Consider the following 18,066-nt stretch of genomic DNA (forward strand, 5'->3'; position numbering starts at 1 on the left):
ACCCTTATTACGGTACTTCTTTCAGCAAGCTTGCCGGATGCTTTCACCATACTGATTCATCTTTAATGACATCTTACTATCTGCAACTATTTTAAAGAAACTATTTTCAAAGTACTGCGAAACAGAAAACAAATTCCTACAATGTTGTCAATTCAGTTATGATGCATGCCAATCAGACTTCTTAAGGCATGTAGACACACCTGTTTCCTGTTACATAGCCAACATTAAAATGCTGAACTTTAGATACCAGCTGTGATATTTAATTTCACTGCAAAGTAGGAAGCAATGTAGTTCCAAAACTCTGTCAACTTTACTGCCACCAAGCCACCACAGAACAACTCTACATGGTCAACTCATCGCTGGGACAACTCACCATGGGCAGCTGGAGGGAGATCCAGGTGGGCAGGCAAGTAGATGAACAGCAGTGCCTGGGAGCTCCCCATTTTCACATCCGTCACTGTCGCCACGCCAGGCTCCGAGCAAAAGAGGCCGGCGATGGCAGTGGTGGCAGTTAAGGGTGGGAGGCAGGGAGGAGATGGCATCGGCAATGGTTCTGAGCTCAGTGCAATGGCAACACAGATGACAGCTGCAAGCCTGGTGCAGTGGTGGTAGCAGTGGCAGCTGTGAGCCCGGTGCAGTGAGGACACCACAGCAGTACACCAGGCTTAGAGCCGCTGCCACTACCACACAGGGCTCCAAGCCTGGTGCAGTAGTGGTTGCTGGGTGTGTGAAAATAGGAAGCCCCCAGCCGTCACTGTTCCTCACCACCCACCCGGCTGCTCTGTGCACTCTGCCCACCTGCTTCCTCACCTGCACAGGTCTCCCTCCAGCCACCCACAGCAAGTTATCCCCGCAGCAAGTTGCTGTGTGAAGTTGTCCTGCGGTGACTTGGCAGTAGCAAGTTAGTGGTGGCGGGTAGGCTGCAGCAAGTTGTCCCATTCCGACTCCAGGGAACATACAGGGATTGATCAGAACCACTAACAGCCTGATGAACCCAGCCCCAATACCCAGACCTAAAAAAGAGTGATGGCTTGTGAGAAGTTAAGAATCTAAGAAATAGGGTTCTCCAAAGGCAGGGTAGTTGTAAGAGAACTAGGAGAGGCATATTACAACACACAAAACAACTCCCTATGATCAATGAACTTCATATGTGCTAATATACTTTTTCCAAATTTTATATAAACATCTAGATCTATTTTATCAACAAGAACAGCAAACAGTGCTCTATTTTTCCCAGCTCCCTTCAGAGAGACTATTTCTATTTAAAATAAATTATGGAAACAGGCCAATATTTAAAACCTTATCCATTTAAAATCTTATCAACATGAATTTTTCAAGTAAGAAAAATACAATTAAAATAGCTAATGAGAATAATCATCTAGTATAAATTCAAAAGGAATTTTCTAGCATTAATTCCCAAAGGGGCTTGTACCAGAGCTATTAAAAAGTCTCTCTTTGAATGCCTAAAACTCTGATTTTCTCTCCAGGCCCCCACCCGACATGCATTCAGCTCTATACAGACAGCTTTCATGTCCCACGTGGTTGAAATTATTTTTGAAAAAACTGAGCTAAATCTAATAGCAAAAACTCAATATCCAATTCTAAACATCACCCTAGGCTTCAGTTTACATGTTCACAGAATCAGAATCAAAAGGAAACGGCCTGGCATAATAATCTAGCTATTCGACACAGGAAATCTAGAGTTAGCGTATTCCCAACAGATATTCTACTTCCATGACAGCCATCTCATATACTTTATAATTGGCTCCCACCATGAAGCTACACTTCTCAAGATTCAGCTAAATATTCAATTGAAGTTAACATTTCTGGAACTTATACACAATAGATTTAGCCCTGCTCCTGGGACAGCAGACTTTTCTAGGCCGCTATACCCAATTTTACAATACATCTTCTGAACCTGTTTGAATTTGTCTGCATAATTTTTAAAAGTAATATTTTCAATTTAGTATTCCAAAATAGCATAGGGCTTACACAGAAAAATTCCAATTATTACTTTAATTTACTTTTCATGATCTGAAAATTACAAGAGGTGTGGTGGTTCAATGGCTTAATGATGCTGGAAATCGTCTCTGCACCAGCGGTTCAAGTTCAAGCATTGCATAGCAGAGTGAGTTTCCATCACGCCTCAGCTTCAGTCCACCTAGCACAGTGGTGGTGAATCTATGTCACGCATGCCAGAGGCAGCACTCAGAGCCCTCTCTGTGGGCACCTGCACCTGCATCCCCCCGCAACCCCCTCCTCACCAGCAGCTCCCCAGAGGAGAGGCGCCCCCAACCGCGGCCTGTGCGGAGCAGTGCAGCCAAGGAATGGCAGCCAGGCAGTGGGGCCAAGATTCCGCCCTCGCGCCCCATTGCATGGTTGATGCTGCAGGGCGCAGGCAGATGGCGTGGCTGCCCTGGCACTGCTGGGCCCCTGGGCGATCTGCGGGAGGCTGTATAGGTGGGTGGCCTTGTGGGCAGGGCAGGAGGTGGGGGGCGGGAGGCAGAGCAGGGGGCAGAGAGGGGGCAGGGCCGGGTTTTGGGTATTCGGTCTCTAAAAGGTTCACCATCACTGACCTAGAAGTTCAAAAGCATGTTCTATGCGAGTAGATAAATATATACCCCTCCATGGGGAGATGAATTGGTGCTCCATATAGGTAGTCAGCTCTGAACCTTCCTGATTGCAACACCCATTTGTGATGCAGCTTCAGGGAAGGGAGGGGAGCTTGGATGAGGCTGCAGTAAGAGCTTCTCATCTTTTTTTCTGGTGTGAAACCAGCTCCCCCTCCTGTGGTGTACCTTGGGAAGCGCGTGAGTGTCTCTCACAACAGAGCTGACAAATTGGCAGCCAATCTACTACTCTACAATAGCATTGCAGTCTCTTGGCTAATGTAACAGTACCATATGTCAATCATCATCATCATCATCATCATCATCTAAAAATTATGGGTCTATTTCTGAAGAGTAAAATCATGGAGGTTTTTTTTCTGATGCTTGACATTTAATCAATTGCATTCCTAATATTCATTCCATTTGAACTATTGTCAACCAATATTTCTCATCCCAATTCTGTATTTTAGTATTTTTCCCTCTTCTATAAATGCAGACATTTGATCTATTTACAATTAATTCTGTTTTGCTATAAAGTTAATTTAAAATCCATATAATCCAATCAACACTATGCCCATGCCATTATTTAATGTAAACTCTGGGTTCCTACGACCACAGAAATCATTTAGTGCAGATTCATTTTGGTTACTTCATTCATGAAGTAAGATATTAAAAAGTGGCATCAAGCAATACAAAAACATATTGTCAAGAACATCAAAACAATCCAAATGTTGTTACCTGTGTATAAAATTCATCAAAGGTGATAACAGGTCCATTGTGAAACACAGGATAATAGAATGTATATGATAACATCCAAAGAAATGAATGCTCGGTAGTCCTATCCCAACAATATTCCAGACTGAAGCTTGTATAATAGAGACAGCGCACAATCAGGGTGAAAACTAGTAGATAGTACTCATTTTCACTGGCATACCAACCTCTCTGAAAAAAATGAAACCAATTTGAATATTATGTAAAAGGTCACATAGCTATTGAAAGTAATATTCCATAGTCCGAAACCTGAGATCTGCATGTGTACAGATTTATAAACGAAAGACTCCAGAATAGCTTTATATTATCCAAACACTTCCTACGGGTTTTATTGGCATTAGACAAAGTTTATGGAATAAACAAATGTATTCCATAACTATAGCACTATAGCGATAGCACTTAGACCAGTGGTTCTCAACCTGTGGGTCGGGACCCCATTTGGGGTCGAACGACCATTTCACGGGGGTCACCAAACAAGCAGTCCGCCATTTTTTCCCCCTTTTCCTTAGCTGTGCTACTCCCTTTTATTCTATTGGCTTTTGAAAGCCAATAGAATAGACTCTTTGAATAGAGTCTAATTCTATTGTCTTTCAAAAGCCAATAGGAATTGTCCAGGCTGTCTCTGCCCTGCTGAGCCTGCCAAAAGTCCCATTCTGCAAACGGTGCTGCACCAGTTGAGTAGTCCTTGACTTACGACCGTTTGAGTAGTCCTCGACTTACGACCGGTTGGGGGGTCACGGCATTAAAAAGGTTGAGAACCACTGACTTAGACTTATATCCACTTCATAGTGCTTTACAATCATCTCTAAGTGGTTTACAGAGTCAGCATATTGCCCCCAATAATTTGGGTCCTCATTTTACCGACCTCAGAAGAATGGAAAGCTGAGTCAACCTTGAGCCAGCCAGGATCAAACTGTTGGTAGTCAGCAGAATTAGCCTGCAATACTGCATTCTAATTAATAACCACTGCGCCACCACAGCGCCCAATTATTTCATTAAATCTATTCTAAGCCAGCCTCATTATGGAATTCACCCCATGCATTTAGGAAAAGAATCTTCCAGGAAGCAAAAGGAAAGTGCTACATTATCCAAAACTCCCTTTCCTTAGCAACTTAGGCCCACAGTGTAAAGTAATATTTATTTCTTTTTATACAGACAATACATTCATACACATTTGTATATACATTCATACATATATGTATATATCTCTGCATACATACACATGCTGCTGCAGATTCTCAAATAAGCAAACATTGTTTTACAGTGATCACTATTACAAAAGATAAGCATATACAAAAATCTAGAAGAACTGTTGCTTCCAACTGTACTGCAGTAATTTGAAATTTACATTACTGAGATTACTAGATGTATTAACTGGCATATGACTTTGCTACTACTTCAGAATTGCTTCAAATCCATCTGGCTTACTCTATGTCAACTTTTTTTCAGATTATTTTCATCTCCTTCACACTATGTTTTACTATCAGCTTCAGATAAGAAATGTCAGCTTTAACCACTGGCCATTTAATATTTAAATTATTCTATGCTTACATTTTAGCTATGATTGATTGAAGAATCAATCTGATTCTTGCTTTTTTAAAAAAAATCAAGTTTTATCAATGTTTTCCTTTTGTAAAATAAATATAACAACTTTGTATCTTCACTAATACATATACATACATATCTTATTTCTAAATTTCTAAAGAGGAAACATTCTAAGAATACTATAACATCCTCTAAGAATTATTCCTCAAAATTTCTCAAAATCCCAGACTTTTACAAAATAACTTATTTTAACACACACAAAAATTACAATTGTAATTACCTTCACTTCTTCTATGGCAGATAGATGCAGAGTTGACAACAGAAGCAAAGACGTCAACCATGTAAGCACTGGATTTTTCAACTGGGCTACTAAATATGAGATACTGATATGTAGAAAAATCATAGTCAGTCCTTTGGATCCCAGTAGAAACCAACAGGCAGCAATTCCGTACACTAACAGAAACCAAGGTTTGTACTGAAATGTTAGAGAGAACAGATGATAAAATGTCATGCATGAATAATGTTTAATCTATCACCAATACTTTCAACTCTCTCAAAGGAGCTCAAAACCATATATGGGGGGGGGGTCAGAGGGAACGGTCAACATGTTCCAGCTTGAGAAAATCTCTGTGAAATAATTTTAGCTGAGAAGAGATGATTACTCAATGTGATTTAGGATAAAACAGTAATATGAACCAAGATCACTTAAATCTAAATTCAACATTTTATCCCTGAGGATTATTTTAATATATTTTTCTCCCTGAGAAAAAACAAATTCTGCATATTATATGCTCCCTCCTGTAACACTGGTTTGTATGATGCCGAGACATCAACCCCACCCTCCAAGTGCAACACAATTTATGTAATTGTCCAGAGAGAAAAAGAATCTATATCGGTTTTTAAAAGTACATGGAATTAAGTAATTAATTATTTAAATAGTGTTTTCTAACTCAGACTGAGTTAGAAACCAGCCTGACAGGGAATGGGCTTGCTATCTCAATCTTACCATTTACTGGCCTTCACAGGGAAAGTATGAGCACCATAACAAGTTTTTCAACTGCAGATTAATGCAGTGATGGTGCCCTAGCTTTCATATGGCTTAATGACATCTGAAATGAGGACCAACTTTGGTCTTCTGCACAGAAGTCTGGTCTTCTGCAACAAAACTGGGGAAGTGCTGTGTATCAGATACAGAGCCAAAACACTAATTTTGTTTGGACATGGACACATTTTCCATAGTTGTTGGTATCTCTTTTTTAGCTACACAATCCCACGAAATTTCACATTTAAATTAAGGAGGCACTGATGGAATACTGGCCCTTGCTCTGAAGAGCCAGGAGAGCCCAGGAAAAGGCAAAGCTTTTTAAAAGTGGCACCTAATAAATGCAGCATGTTTGCTGCCCAGGCCTGTTCCAAAACACCTTCTTTCTCTATAAAAATTATGATAAGTTATAAGGACATATTGAAATATATTAATATCGATGATAATTTTTACTGTTATACTGTAGAATAGTGGATGAAAGTGAACTGGGTCTGAAGTGTTTGATTAGTCGGAACCATGACAAGTGTTTGTCATTATGACTTTGCCTAGCCCAAATTAAGAGATATGATCAAATAATGACTGACAGCTAACTAAGGCTGAAGCAGGAAATGAATGATTTTTATTAAGGTCCTTAAACCAAGCAAACAAAAATACAAATATATCCCACAAAAGAAAAGCAAATAAGAAATACTGTATATTCAATACTTACACAGCACTCAGCTTTACAAAATACAATAACAAGTAATCAAATTAACCAGCATAAAGAGTGTTTAGCAGCATTCATCCTGGTTGTCTATGTCAAATGCCACATTAACTTAAATAACAGGAACTTTGGTTCAACATCTGTTTAATTTAGGAGACAGCAAAACAGAATTTTGGCACATTGAAAATATCTTAATGTTTGGATATATAAAAGAGGAAATGGATATAAATTTCATCAGATCTGTTTGGTCCATTCCTTATGAAAGGGGCAAATGAGAGCAGATCTGAACAGAAACCAAGCAGAACAGAATGAAGACTCTAAGACAGCGGTTCTCAACCTATGGGTCGCGATCCCATTTGGGGTCGATCGACCATTTCTCGGGGGTCGCCAAACAAGGCGATCCGCCATTTTTCCCCCTCAGGGGGCGGCGCCGCGTACGTGCGCCACGCATGGGGGTGGGCCACGCATGCGCACCGCGCATGGGGGCGGGCTGCGCACGCGCGGCACGTTTGTGTGACAGGGGTCGCCGTCACACAAACGTTGAGAACCACTGCTCTAAGAGGACATGACTCACTGAATTAGTGACCTCCTCCATTCCACAAGGATCTACATCAGGGGTGTCAAACTGCCGACCCACAGGCCAGATGCCTGTGATTGTTGGCAATGGAAAAAAAGTCACGATACGTCGCGACACATCACATGGTGTTGCGAGTTTGACACCCCTCATCTACATGATTGCAATGTGCTCTATATGGGACTCACCTTGAGAGTACTCAGAACCTTCAAATGGCCCAAAATGCAGCTACATATGTAGCTATGGGATTGCTCATTTCACTCATGTAATACCAGTATTCTGCAAGGTATGCTGGCTAGTGGTGGGCTTCCAGTGCTATTCAAATTGGTGTTCACTTATAAAACTCTTCATGGCTCAGGTTCTGGTTGCCTGTAGGATTCTTCTCCTCCTGTTGTTTTTGCCTAATTGGTAAGATCTAGAAGAACTGACACTCTAAGTCTTAGCTTAAAAGCACTGTAATCTTGTGAGATCTAGGGACCAGCATGCCCCTGAAATCCATATAGCCCTGACTCTGTTGGCTTCCACAGAGCTGTAACAGTCTAGCTCTTTTATCATATTCTGGGCTGGGATGGAGTAGTCTATTTTCTGATGATAGTTTGTGGAGAATTTGTTTATACTGTTATCTATGTGCATGAAATGCTCTTTGTGTGATTTTGATTGTTTCTAGTTATTAATTTCTTGTTGTTTTAATCCTACTGTGTAAGTTGCCTCAAGCCACCCTATTACTGAGGTGGCACACAAGTTGACAAGTAAATAAATAATATACTGTATGTATACACAAACACACCAAACACACACCTACTTGAATTAAGGATTGTCCCATCACCAAATTGCGTTTCCCTGTGCTTAAATGAGAGGCTCATTCAAAAAAAAAAAATCCTCTCTGGCCTCAAGTAGAGTCAAAGGATTCTAAGAGAAGTTTTAGCTGAGAAAATCACTGCAGATACTGCTCAGGGTACATCAACTACCCATTCAAGCTCAACCAGGCATGCCTTCTCTACATGTCTGCCTTGGAAGACAAGCATTATTCAAATCATTCTAACTATGAAGCACAACACTGTAGAACAGACTCTTAAAACAACTTGAATATATTAAGCAAACTATGTGCATAAAAGTATTATTCTCCAATGCAAATTTGAAATGGGAAGAAGAACTTTGCTTTTCTGAAAAAAAAAACACATCTGCAAACATTAAATCTGGCTCTTTAGGAACAAGCAAAAATTAGTTCTCCCCTGTGTCTCATAAATTCATCTCCTATCTAAAACTGATGACATAGATTTCTTTTTCTTTCTTTCTTGACTTTTTTACTGTTATAGTTCAATAATTACCCCCCCCCCAAATTTTAATAAGCTTATAGCACAGCATCCATCCAGCACTACTCAGTGTGGAGTTCATTAAAAGTGAACTATGAAGGAAGATGTGGGGGAACCTGCCAACTTACTCCCACTGTTGAACAACTTGAAGATAATTACTATTTTCTAAAAATGGTGGGATGAGATGCCCAGGATGAGCAGTACATCTAAGTTGAAGTAAGTGCTATTTAAAGGACCTAGGATTAATAGACAGAAAGGAGGTAGTGAAGCCCAAATTCTGAGTTTTCACAAGAAATAATTCTATTTTCAGTCCTACAATTCTCAGGAAGAAGGTAAGAGGGATTCAAAGAGCTTTTAGTCAGAAAAGACCATATGGGCTTTAGCATATTTCTACAGTTACTTTAGGTCAAATGTATCAAACAGGAGGTGACCACAAGCACTTTCAACAAGCCACAGAGGTAGGTTTTATCTATTAGTTCTAATAAATAGCCATGTAATTATTTATTAACTATATATGCTGCCCATCTCTCTACCGAGCGACTCTATCAGGTGGCTATCTTAGCAGATAGAGCAACAGATTGACTGCTATATGTTTCGGAACCTAACCTTCTTCCAAATTCATGGGCTATTTCAAAGAAAGGTGCTGAATGTCCGTCCCTTCAGATCTATGTGACCTGTTCCAGGAAAACCAGTCTTACATAGGCATTCCATGATTACCATAAACTAGGGCACATTCCTTAGTGAGTTATACAACATGCCAAAACATAGAATAGAAAGAAAGATGCATGGTTTAACATTAGAAAATCTTGCCTCGCTCTTATTTATCATATTTGCCTCTACTCAGACCAGCATGCCTGACGTTATCCTATTTTGGGCCCATAACCACAGAGCAGTGTGATTAAACAAGAACCTAAGCAACAGCCAAACACTATATACCATAACACTGGAATAACTCTCAGGTCTGTGTTGTAATATAATATGCCATGTTGCTGTGGACAAGTAAAAACAGTGTAGATAGAAGCCATTTTGCTTTTCTCCATGCTTCCTTTGAAAACACTGAATGTAACTACCCCAGTCAATTTTGCAGGAGTGAAGTTATTCATTTCATTAAAAAAATCTTTCATATGAAACTGAGGAACTATAAGAATTCTCTCTTTCACACTGACCTGAAAGTAATGTTCTTATTAAAACAAATAAAAATATACGCAGCCCTTGCTTAATTAAGTTGATCAGTAGGAAGGATAGGATAGGATAGGATAGGATAGGATAGGATAGGATAGGATAGGATAGGATAGGATAGGATAGGATAGGATAGGATAGGATCTGAAAGGGACCTTGGAGGTCTTCTAGTCCAGCCCTCTGCTCAAGCAGGACCTATACTGTCGCGGACAGGTGAATATCTAGTCTCTTAAAAATCTCCAGTGATGGAGTGCCCATGATTTCTGGAGGCAAGCTGTTCCACTGGTTGATTGTTCTCACTGTCAGGAAGTTTCTCCTTAATTCCAGGTTGCTTCTCTCTTTGATCATTTTCCAACCATTGTTTCTCGTCCTTCCCTCTGATGCTCTGGTGACCCCTCTTGCTTCTGGCAGCCCCTCAGATACTGGAATACTGGAATACTGGAATGCTGCTAATATGTCTCCTTTATTTCTTTTTTTTTTTTTTAGACTAGCCAAACCCAAGTCCCGCAGCCATTTTTCGTATGTTTTAGTCTCCAGGCCTTTGATCATCTTAACTGCTCTTCTCTGAATTTTTTCCAAACTCTAAACATTTTTTTTGTGATATGGTGACTAAAATTGGCTGCAATATTCCAGGTGTGGTCTTATTAGGGTTTTATAAAGCGGTACTAATACCTCGCATGATCTTGATTCTATGCCTCTGTTTATAAAACACAGGATTGTATTAGCTTTTATGGTTGCTGCTGCACATGGCTAGCTCATAGTCAAGTGATCATCCACTAGTATATACTGTTGATTTAAAAATCTATCTGACAGCAGTGGCTTCACATCAACAAACTAAAACAACTATTTTCATTTAAAAATAATTGCACAATTGCTTGCACTGTAATTATAGCAACATTTTACCTGTTACTTGTAATCCTCCCACAAGCTGTCCACAAGTTATTTTTAAAATGTGATATTATTCAGATTACAATATTTAGATTGCTGTCCTACACTGTCAATAAGAATACAGTTTAACAACCATTTGTTCAGTGACCATTTGAAGTTACAAAGGCACTGAACAAATGGTACTTATGCCCAGTCCTCAAAGTTACAGCCATTGCAGCAGCCTCGCAGTGATCAAAATTCAGGCTGCATTTACAACTGCAAGGTGCGCTTCAACTGCCCCCCCCATCTGCCTATCACCCCCATCTCTCTCCTTTTAGCCACCCAGTCATCCTCCACCCTGTTACTCCACCATTCCTGCCGTTCTGCCATGCACTCCTGCCCTGTGTTCTGCCAAACCCCTGCCTTCTTCTTCCTGCTACTGATGAGGTGTGCCTGGCTTCACAAAGGCAAGAAGAGCCAAGGTGGGGGGCATAGGGGGGCACCAGGGGTGTAGGTCAGAGCACAAAGTAGCAGGGGCAGCCACATGCATGCAAGGCATAGCACAGAGGACAACAAAACAAGGTGATGAAGGCAGTAGAGTGCAGGGTGGCAGAGACAGTGGAGTACAGGGGCAGCAGAGGGCAGGGTGACAGGACTGCAGGGCAGGCCGCAGAGTAGCAAGGGCAGCAAAGCGTAGGATAGCAAGGGTAGAAGGGGCAACAAAATGTTTTGTGCCTCCTCCTCCTAAAAAAAACTCAGTTCCTATTTTTACATCATGCAAATAAAATACAGCATTTCTTCTAAGGAACACTATAATATCATGATTACTACCTAGGGGAAACTCTGTACAGTGATGTTACATATATCACATTTATTTCTTCTGATAGTCAAATAAATAAAACAAGTAAAACAGTAATAGGGGAGACAGAAAGAGGAAATGAGGGTTATCAGTCAAAACTTTTGTCATGTTGTCTTGCCTATAAAATGTAACCCTCTCCACATATTTTTATGTGAGAGACCTCAGCATGATTCAAGGGCAACACAGCCGGACTCTGGGGTCCTACATGCTGAAGGAAAGACTGAAGCAGCTCAGGTTTGCACTCCAGGAGGTTTATTCCTATGATCAGGAGCCTCAATTGTTTGGAGTCCCTGTTGCAGTGGAGAATCCAGAAGCATCGCTGAATCCTCTTCAATCTTTGCTGAACACAAACAGTATTGGAGGGGAACCAATACTGTATTCACAAGAAAGCCTTTCACATGAGTAACATATAAATGAGGGGAAAAGCACCTGATTCACTTGTATCCCATCTTCCAACACAGTCACCAGTCTGAAGCATCACTGAAGAAAGGGAAGATGCAAATACAACAGCAATAACAAAAACTGACAACTATATCATTTAAGCATTTATACTCTAAATATGGATTTTTGTAATTCTACTTATAGATTATTATAATTTCGGTAGAAAGCAGAGGAGAAAATGTTTAGTAGAAAACAAAATCATGTACCTTTTCCATATAGATGCTGGATATCAGTGATACCATCAGGTGGCCCAAAAGAAGCCACAGTATATATCCTTTGCCCCATTCCATCCAGAAACTCCATTCAAAATCAACTGGATCCTAGACATCAATGGAATCAAACTATCATTAATCTCTTTTGAAATGAGTTTATTTATAAAGAAATTGAACATATAAGATGTTTGGTGCTGAAATTCCTATCATCTCCAAAACGTTGCCATGTTAGCTGAGGATGAAGGATGCACATTATAGAGACCCAACTCGGAGAAGCTCATATCACAGCACTGTAATATTTCATGCTAGGAACCAGAAAAAATACCCAAATGGATTTATTGCATAGAACACAACAGTAAGACTTAGCAAGGCTGTCAGTGAAGGCTCTAGGAACCTTTACCCACTTATTCTTTTGTTTCTTTTTTATTATTATTATAACAACCCCATAAATAGCCTGTTAAGCGATGATTTCAATGACAGCCAATTTGGTATAGCTGTTAAGGCAGCAGACCAGAAACCAGAAAATCATGAGCTCTATTCCCATCTCAGGCAAAAGGCCAGCTTGATGACTTTGAGTCAGTCACTTACTCTCAGCCCTAGGAAGAAAGCAACAGTAAACCATTTCTTGCCAAGAAAACTACAGACAAGCACCAGAAGACTAGCTTAAATGCACAAAATAACAACAACAAATGATTTCTATATAATAATTTATAGAAACCTTGGACATTATCCAGAGAATGTGGTAATAACACAAAATACTAGTGATGGCATGGATGAGTCGATCTCTGCTAGCTTTCTTATTACCCCTATCTTGCCATTTAGATACAGTATAGGAAGTGCATTAATTTATTTATTTTCTAATTCATTTCCAATACATGCAGTTGGGAGAACTATAGCTACATGAAGTTGCCAGTTTTTGCTATACTCTAGGTTTCAGCACGTCAATGCAATATCTCTTGCTTCTTTTTCAACGTCTTTTTATTATAATACAAAGCTCACCACAGAGGCATTTCCATGTAGGTTCACTAAATTAGCCTTGGTGGCTGGCTGAAAGGCATTCTCATTTGATTAATTCACTTCTGTCACCTAATATTTTTTAAGTCCAAGGTGGACACTCCCTTAGACTTCCTGAAGACACCTTCACATAAGATCATTACTGGAAATCCAATGCCAATTTATAAGGCTGCCTATCTATTCAATGAAACCATGGATGGCAAACATATGATAAAAATATCAACAGTTGTAAAACACACACACACATAACACAAAATCAGGCTGAGGGCCTTTCATTAAAATTTCTTCTATGCCATATGTCATGGTACAGCTGCACAACAAATAGTTAGGACCCAATTCCTGGAGGAAGAGTCAGGATTTCATGGCCTCCTAAAAGATCTTTGGGAACAGGCACCATAACAGAGAGGGCAACTTTCTTAGGACCCCAGGGTTGATGTTTCCTTCACAAGACCTGATGTTATGGACAGAAATCACTGGGGAAAGGCAGTCCCACAAGGATGTGATGTAGATAGTAGTGGTCAAAGGCATCTGTATTTTCGTCTCAAAATCTAGTAGCTCAGGTCTCATAGCCATTACAAAAGGTTGACTTCACTGTTACAGAGTTTCTTTGGACTTTGTATTGTTGTCTTTTTCCCCCCCAGAAATAGCTGCCAGAAGCAAGGAATATTCCTATATTCATTAGAGCCGTGTATTTCAATCTTCTCTACTTTAAGTTCTGTGGATTTCAATTCCCAGAATTCCCCAATCAGCCATTTGGAGCAACATTGGCTGGAAAATTTTTGGAGTTGAAGTCCACAGATCTTAAAATTGCCAAACTTGAGAATCACTGTATTAGAGACTTCTAAATGCAAGGTCCCAGCTCCGATAGAAACTTTTGCAAAGAGACCTCAGCTCCTTCTGCAATCAGTTGTAAGCCCTAGTCAATTGTGCTGTATCCAGAGATCACCGCTGTTGTGTGTTGTCATGGTACAGCTTAACAAGGCAAAGACCTACCCACTGCTCTTATGTTCAGATGTTGATACAAAGGTAGCAAAGGATGTTGTGGGAAAGCCTCTTTCCAAAAGGCGCCATTCAGCTCTGGACAGAAACTGCTACTGACACCAACAGTAATACTTATTCTGGCTTTCCCGGAAAATCTCCTTTGCCAAACCATTGTGGCTTGTACTTAAAAAGAGATGTTCAGGGTGTTTATATATTTAATGTGTAATTAGGGAATTTATCCACTTAATGGAAAAGGAGAAACGGGGAATCTCCCCACCAAAAAAAAAGTAAATGGGCCTCTACCAAAATGATGACTGCAACTAATTGCCCTTTGGCTGGTGAAACTGTCTCCATGAGTAGCCTTTTCAAAATATTTCATCCGAGAGGGGAGCAAAATTCTTTTATTAGACTATGTGACAAACTGCCATTTAGTAGCTGCATTTAGTTACCTTTTTTCTTCTTTATGCCTACATTTTATTTAAGTCACTATTTCAAACTGCAGAAAGGTAGGAGACAGCATGCAACAGATAAACAAAAATATTGCCTTTTGTCTCCTAATGTTTCCCTTTCAAATTACAAGGCAATGTTCACTTTTGGAATCTGTTCCCAGGAAACCTGCCAAGAACATCCTTTGCAACAGTGTTGATCAAAAAGAATTTCCAAATTAGAACAGAAAGCAGGCAATCATCATTGTCTGTGTTTATGCTTCCATTCATTGAGGAATGTGGCACAGACTTCAAATATACTGTATGTCCCAAGAACAGCTTTCTTGCTTTAAACTCAAAATATGTTACCATGAAAAATGTTAATGCAACAAATAGCTTTATGCTTCTCAACATCTGTAGTCCTGCAATATGAGAAAGGTAACTATTGTGCAACAGCTAATGGCCCTTTCATATTAAATACAAAAATGTGTGTATGCTATGGGATTTTCATATAAGTGCTGGCTCCTTCTATTTATCAAAAAGAAGCAGGTAGCCAGAAGTGTCAGAAACTAAGCTATAATAAAGACATTAGTTACCATTGGCTGAGCTATCCAAATCTTATCAATAGCCACCCACAATTATAGTCCTTGTTTGGAGACTGCTTTATACAGTGACTGATAGTTACATTTTCAACCAATCTTCACATTTACAACCTTCACAGATCTATAAAGCAAAAGAAAACTGAAGTATGATGGTAAACATAGCTATGGTTGTGACCACCTCACAACAATCAAGTTGCTGGTCCCAACTGTGATCAATAAATTAGGACTACTTGTATTGTGCTATCCTGTTTCTAAAAAGGAGGGAACACAAAAGCATACACAGTAACAAGAAACATGCTGAGCCTTGGAAATGCACAGGCATTTGAGAAATCAATATGCCATGGTAAACACAGAAGGTATGCCATGGTAAACACAGAAGGCCAAGGAAAGGAAACAGAGAAAAAAGCCTGAAAAATAGACCTAGAGGAAAAGTATACATAGGTGTGAGCTGCAGAAATATACAGTAGAATGAAATTCTCACGTAGGTTTGAAATAACTAGCCAAGACTTGGGGGCCAGTTGTAGCCACACAATTTTGACATTAGGCAACAACTGAGCATGTTACATAACAGATAAAATAGAAACAAACAGATTGAGCTGGCTGAGGGATAAATACCTCAAATGACTTTACAGTCTGTTTAACAGTTTTATGGTAACTGTAGTCGTGTAGTGATTGCCTTGCAGCTCAGAGGGCCCTAGATGAAGTGGATTATTGGAAACCCTTCCAATTGGGTTTCAGTCTGGGATAGGGAACTGAAATGTGCACTTTAGACAATCTCTAGAGGGAGCTGGACAGGGACAGCACATCCATTCGTGCTCTCCTTGATCTCTCAGCAGCCTTCAATGTCATTGACTGTTAAGTTGCTGATGCCTCCAGGAAGTAAGAGGTGGAGACACAATGTTATACTAGCTCTTTTCCTTTGTCCTGCGTGGACTCCAAGCTGTATTGAGGAAGGAGGAAATTTTGCCCCACAGCTCTTTTTGCCCCTCCAGGCTTGATTCTCTCCCCACTCCTATTCAACATTTATATGAAGCTGCTAAGCCAGGTCATTTCAATGGCACGGGGTGAGGTACAGTATTATTATGCTGATGATATTCAGTTGTATCTCTGCTCCTGGGTGGCCAAACAATATTGTAGGTTCTATCTCAGTACCTGAAAGCTGTAGACATCCCAATGGAAAACAGGCTTCAACTCAGCCCTAGCAAGTCAGAGTGGCTTTGGATAGTATGGCCTCCTGGATCTGGTAATTTTCAGTCATTTATTCTTCATGGAGTTGCCCTACTCCAGATAAAATCAGTATGTAACTTGGGGGTTCTTCTTGATTCATGACTCCTGTTCAAAGAGCAGGTCACAGCCATTCTAGGGGAGCCTTTGAAGAACCTTCATGTGCATTAAGTGCACCCCTGCCTGGATCAGGACACAGGGCTTTGGTTATGATCAAAAGTGGATTACTGCAATGTGCTTTACATAGAGCTGTCCATGAAGAGCATCCAGAAGCTTCAATTAGTTCAGAATGCAGCAACCTGGGTAGTTATAGATGTGATTTGTTGTACCATGTTATACCTTTGCTCTACAAGCTCCACTGACTCCCAATTTCCTGTTGGTGCAATTCAAAGCACTGGTTGTTACCTGTGAAACCTTATATAGAATGGGCCAGGGTATTTGAAAGACCACATTACTCCCATCGTCCTGTTAGATCAGGCAGGAGGAGCCTATTTCACATCCCATCAATTAGGGACTGTCATCTATCAGGACCTAGAAAGCATGCCTTCTCCATTATGGTGCCTGGTTTCTGACACATTCAAGGAATGGATGGCCCTGATTAAAAAGCCTTAAATACCTGACTGTTTCCACAGAGATAGGGGTCAAAAGAATAACAGAGCCATTCTGCTGGTTTTAGGAGCCAATTTGTGCTTAGTTGGCTGGGAAATGTACTGTGTGTGTATGTGTGTGTGTAACAATCACTTAAGTCAGATGGGTGGTGTAAAAATTTCATAAATAAAATAAACATATATATAAAAAGTTTTTTTTTCCAGTCAGACCAGTCTGGTTGATGTACCTTGGTATTTTGACTGCTATACTGCAATTCTACTGTTATAATCAGTTTTGCCTTGCAGCCCCCCCCCAAACTAGGGGGGTTAAGCAGGCTCAAGTCGCTACTGCAATACATTACAAATTCGAATTTCTTTTTTGTTGACAAAGAGTTAAAGAGTTAAATGGGAGACTAGAATAGCTATTTCAAGCTTATTAGCTCTCATCAGCTACCCATAGCCTTTATGGGATTCGAACCAGGGCAACCTGCATACTAGGCAATTGTATTAATCTCCAGGCCACCAGCTCTCCTCCCCTCTTTTGTCAGCCGAGCCAAGGGAATATATAGAAAGTTGTTTTTTTTTCCCCTGGTCAGACCGATCTGGTTGACTCACCTTGGTATTTTGACTGCTATAGTAGTTTTAATAGTTTGTTAGTCATCCAGAATTACAGCCATATAAATTGACATAAATAAGCTGCTTAAAATGTAACATACCTACAGCGCAGGAATATTAACAGTTGTGAAGGAGTAATGTCTCTAAAGGCAAACTCTCATAGCTATCATCCAAAAATTGTCAAATTTTATTTACATTAAAAGCTTAGAATTAAACTTTGTCCCCAAGATTTTCAGGTTTCTTGGCAAAGAACTTCGGTCTTATTATTACATATCTTTCTACAAACTATTGTATATATACAGTACATTCAAGGGTGACTTTTAAAAAGTATGGTGGACAAGTTGTTTGAAGGAGGATGTGGGAACACAGAAGAAAGAATTATAGACTTCTATCCCTTTACTGCAGAGGTTTCAAACTGCCGGCCCATAGGCCAGATGCATCATGCCTAAACCACATCCACCCCATTGCTGGCAATGGAAAAAAAGTCACGATATGTAACGACA

The 18,066-nt window shown here is 40.1% G+C and overlaps 1 protein-coding gene across 1 annotated transcript in view; it reads right to left on the bottom strand.

The window, feature by feature from the left end:
- HHAT (hedgehog acyltransferase) overlaps window positions 1-18,066 on the bottom strand; it is a 110,842-nt gene that overhangs the window by 82,299 nt on the left and 10,477 nt on the right. Inside the window, exons 4-6 of the mRNA XM_039347668.1 lie at window positions 12,110-12,223; window positions 5,206-5,400; window positions 3,348-3,551 (exon numbers count right to left, since the gene is read on the bottom strand). Coding sequence (XP_039203602.1) covers window positions 3,348-3,551; window positions 5,206-5,400; window positions 12,110-12,223 — 513 coding nt within the window. The remainder of the gene's footprint in view (window positions 1-3,347; window positions 3,552-5,205; window positions 5,401-12,109; window positions 12,224-18,066) is intronic.

The sequence above is a fragment of the Crotalus tigris genome, unplaced genomic scaffold, assembly GCF_016545835.1.
Source record: "Crotalus tigris isolate CLP2741 ecotype Arizona unplaced genomic scaffold, ASM1654583v1 scf7180000018097.2503214, whole genome shotgun sequence".
Lineage (NCBI taxonomy): Eukaryota > Metazoa > Chordata > Lepidosauria > Squamata > Viperidae > Crotalus > Crotalus tigris.